A 3,289-nucleotide genomic window follows, 5' to 3' on the forward strand; every position below is an offset into this window, starting at 1 on the left:
ACCCCTCCGCGCGCCGCCCGGCGAGCACCGGTTCGTGCGCGCGCGCCCTGTTGCACATGGCCGCAGTCGTGGCCGAGTGGTTAAGGCGACTGACTAGAAATCAGTTTCCCTCTGGGAGCGTAGGTTCGAGTCCTACCGACTGCGTAAATTTTTTCCCCTTCTCCCTGCCGGTCCGTTGCTGCTGCCACGGTTTGGGTTGGAGGATACAGGCGAGGGAGAGAACGGACGTCGGTGCGGGCTGAAAAACAGAGAGAGAGAGAGGTTTGATCGGACATTCCCCTCCAACAGGACAACGCCATGAAGGTCGCCTGACCTGACCGGAGCCCCGATGGTCGTGGGTAGCCGAAGAAGCCTGTGCCCGGGCCCGGGCCGGCCGCTGTGTCGGTCGCTGTGTCGCGCCGCGGGCCCCGCGGGCCATGGCGACCACGCCCCCGGCCCCCGGCCAGCGCGGCCAGGGCCCCGCGCCGCGGTGGGGCGTCCGCGGCGCGCGGGGGCGAACGCGGGGGCGGGCGGGCGCGCTGCCAGGCCCAGGAGGCAGCCCCCGGCCCGGCTGCAGCCTCGCCGCCAGCGCCAGCGCCAGCCTGCACTGCTGGACCAGGACCAGGACGCGGGCGGCTGGAGCTGCGGCCGGCTGCGCCGCCTGCGCAGGCCGGGCCTGCTCCGCCCCCACTCCACCGGCTCCACAGCCTCCTCCTCCTCCTTCTCCTCCGTCTCTTCCACCTCCACCGCCGCCACAGCCACTTCCACGTCGTCTTGGTCGTCGTCGTCGTCTCCGGAGCCGCTGCTGCCCGCCAGTCCGCTCGCTGACCTGGAGCCAGGCGTGCCGCTGCTCGAGCTCGCCATGGCGTGGCACCCCGTCACCAGGCGGACGGCGAAGATCGCCAGGTAACGCGCCCGTGTGTGGTGTGCGTGTGTGTGCATATGTGTGTGAGTGTTTGTGCTCGTGAATGTGTGTGACGAGCGCATGTTGTGCGTCTGTGCGACCACCCTGTCACTTTGGATTACAACCTATACACAACCCTCTGGACTCATGTAAGTGATTTAGCTGCAACTTCTAACTTCTGGTTTGACGGCCGCCTGTACCGAGGGCATCTTTTGAATGCGCTCGCTCCAGTGTTGCGAAATTGCATACTCGCTATAATAGGGATGCAGGGATCATGGCACCTGACCAAGGGAGTAAATTAACCCGTAACGCTGGAGCCTATTCAAAGATACACCCGGTAGATAAGTACAGAACACGATTTATTTAATTTTTCAAAAATGTGGCACCTAAAGAAAGGAGAGGGGAAAGTTGGGGAGGGAGCGGGTGGGATTTCAATAAGGCCAGGGTTTAATTACTATGGCCAGATCATAACTGTCTGGAGCTCATTTTTCATATTATGTGTCCAGGTTCTCTGCGCCGTTTTACAATAATTTGACGCACACTATATATTTTTATTTGCGCGGCGTTTTAAAATGGATTCAAAAGCAACTAGACGAGTGCCAACTGTCCGTGACGTGGACACGTTGGACGCGGTGCGGGCAACAGATGGCCGAGCTGCTTCTGTGTGTGGGACGGCGATTTGTCCCCTCTCCCCCGTTTGTTCTGCCGCGCCTTCTGGTTACCGTAGTTCGATTGTGGGCCACCGGAAAATTCCTTCTCGTTTATAGGGAAAAAAAAGGAACCGGTGCTCAAATTTCAATCGAAAGGTAATGCATCGGAAGACGCTTAATTTCGTTCTAGAGCGGATGTGCGCGCTCCGGGTGTGCTCCGGGCCCGGGTACAAATATCATGGGGTTCTTAAGTAACGTCAAGAAAATTGATAAAGCAAAGGTATAGGCCTAGGACTAAACACCCTCCAGGGCGATAAAAACTTTCGCGCCCTTACAGAGGCACTACAACTTTTGCAGCCACTTGGAAAGGCACAAAAATGCCCCAAAGGTGTTAAATTTTGATGCCTTTGGACACTTTCTTTGCCTTTAAGAGGCACTAAAATTTTGCCCTTTAAACAGGCACTAAATCCAACCGTTGTTTTTTTTTTCAGTTTGTCGATGCATGCGCTGAAATTCCTGATACCTGGTACTCTTACAGGTGACCACCACACCACATGAACTCCTGATCGTGAACACTATGAGGAGGCATAATATTTGTGACCCACCCCCCACCCCCAAGTGTTTGCGATAGAAAGGGTTAGGCCAACATTCCCTCGAGTACACCAGTGCGAAGTGTCTGCCTACTAGGCAACATTTACACTCGCGTCCTAAAGCGTTGCCTAGTTGGCAGGCGTAGTTTGCCTCTCGCAGGGCGCGTGCATGGAGGAAGTCTTATATACTTACTCCATGGGCGCGTGGCTCGTAGTTATTGTTTAGGCCGTCCACCTGCCGCCGGTGGATATGAATGGGGCGGATGAATGGCGGCCGCGTACAACACAGTCCGGGATGTGCAGCGCGCAGCGATATTGGAGCACGCCGGGCCGGCGACGACACCGCGCTGAGCCGAGCGGCCCGCGCAGCGCAGCGCTCCGCGCCAAGCCAAGCCAAGCCCCCGGGGGAGGGACAGGGGACAGGCGACGCGAGAGTCGAATGTCAGAACCGATCGGCGTCCCGCCTTATGGGCGTGGGCTTGAATGAATGAGGATCCAGAGCGGAGGGTGAATGGAAGAAGGGCCACAGCGGAAATGATACCCGGTTGTGGCTTTCGGTCATTCACACACATGAACATTCAAGAACACGCACACTTCCTCATATAAATGCCGACGTGAAAGTCACACCTTTGCAAGGGGGGGGGGGGGGGGCCCCCCCCCCCCCCCCGGGGCCCCCCCCCCCCCCCCCGGCCAGGGGGGGGGGGGGGGGGGGGGGGGGGGAGGGGGGGCTACAGTTTCAAGACTATTTGAAAATTATGCCCTACCGAATCCAAAAGGTGCTGAAAACTAGCGCCCTTGGTAGTTGTAATAGCTTTGCAAATGTACTAAATCCTTAACATATGTGACTTAACACATTTGTCTTACCAGTGTGGCCAGTGGAGCACAGAGGTCGCAACTCAAACTCATGCTCTATCCGCCGAGCAGCGCCTTGCATTGGCCACACATCGAGTGGATCACGACAACAAGCTTCAGGTTAATCCTCGCTCGATTTCTGATATTGAGTCGGTTGCAATTTTCAAAGGGGGAAGGAAGTCCGTCAGCTTTCCGGTTGGAGTGGTATTTGTAGTCACAAGTGTGGGGCTGTATGGTGTGGTCAGCAGCTTGCCGCGTTCTTACTATGTCTGCTTCGATGCTGCATTGTGCTGAGTTTGCCGCGGATGCGGCGG

At 57.5% G+C, this 3,289-nt stretch overlaps 1 protein-coding gene and 1 non-coding gene across 4 annotated transcripts in view; both read left to right on the forward strand.

Moving 5' to 3' along the window:
• Positions 1–3,289, forward strand: part of LOC113205886 (uncharacterized) — a 46,217-nt gene that overhangs the window by 18,476 nt on the left and 24,452 nt on the right. Inside the window, exon 1 of one of the 3 annotated variants that reach the window (XM_026421670.2) lies at positions 550–885. The exons of 1 other annotated variant lie outside the window; for it this stretch is intronic. In XM_026421670.2, the coding sequence (XP_026277455.1) occupies positions 842–885 (44 nt within the window). In that variant the 5' untranslated portion in view covers positions 550–841. One more of the 3 variants, XM_052269292.1, reaches the window with a different exon arrangement.
• Positions 63–144, forward strand: Trnas-aga (transfer RNA serine (anticodon AGA)). The gene has a single exon. It is a non-coding gene; the product is annotated as a tRNA-Ser (tRNA).

This window comes from Frankliniella occidentalis, unplaced genomic scaffold (assembly GCF_000697945.3).
Source record: "Frankliniella occidentalis isolate FOCC.00 unplaced genomic scaffold, Focc_3.1 Scaffold88, whole genome shotgun sequence".
NCBI lineage: Eukaryota > Metazoa > Arthropoda > Insecta > Thysanoptera > Thripidae > Frankliniella > Frankliniella occidentalis.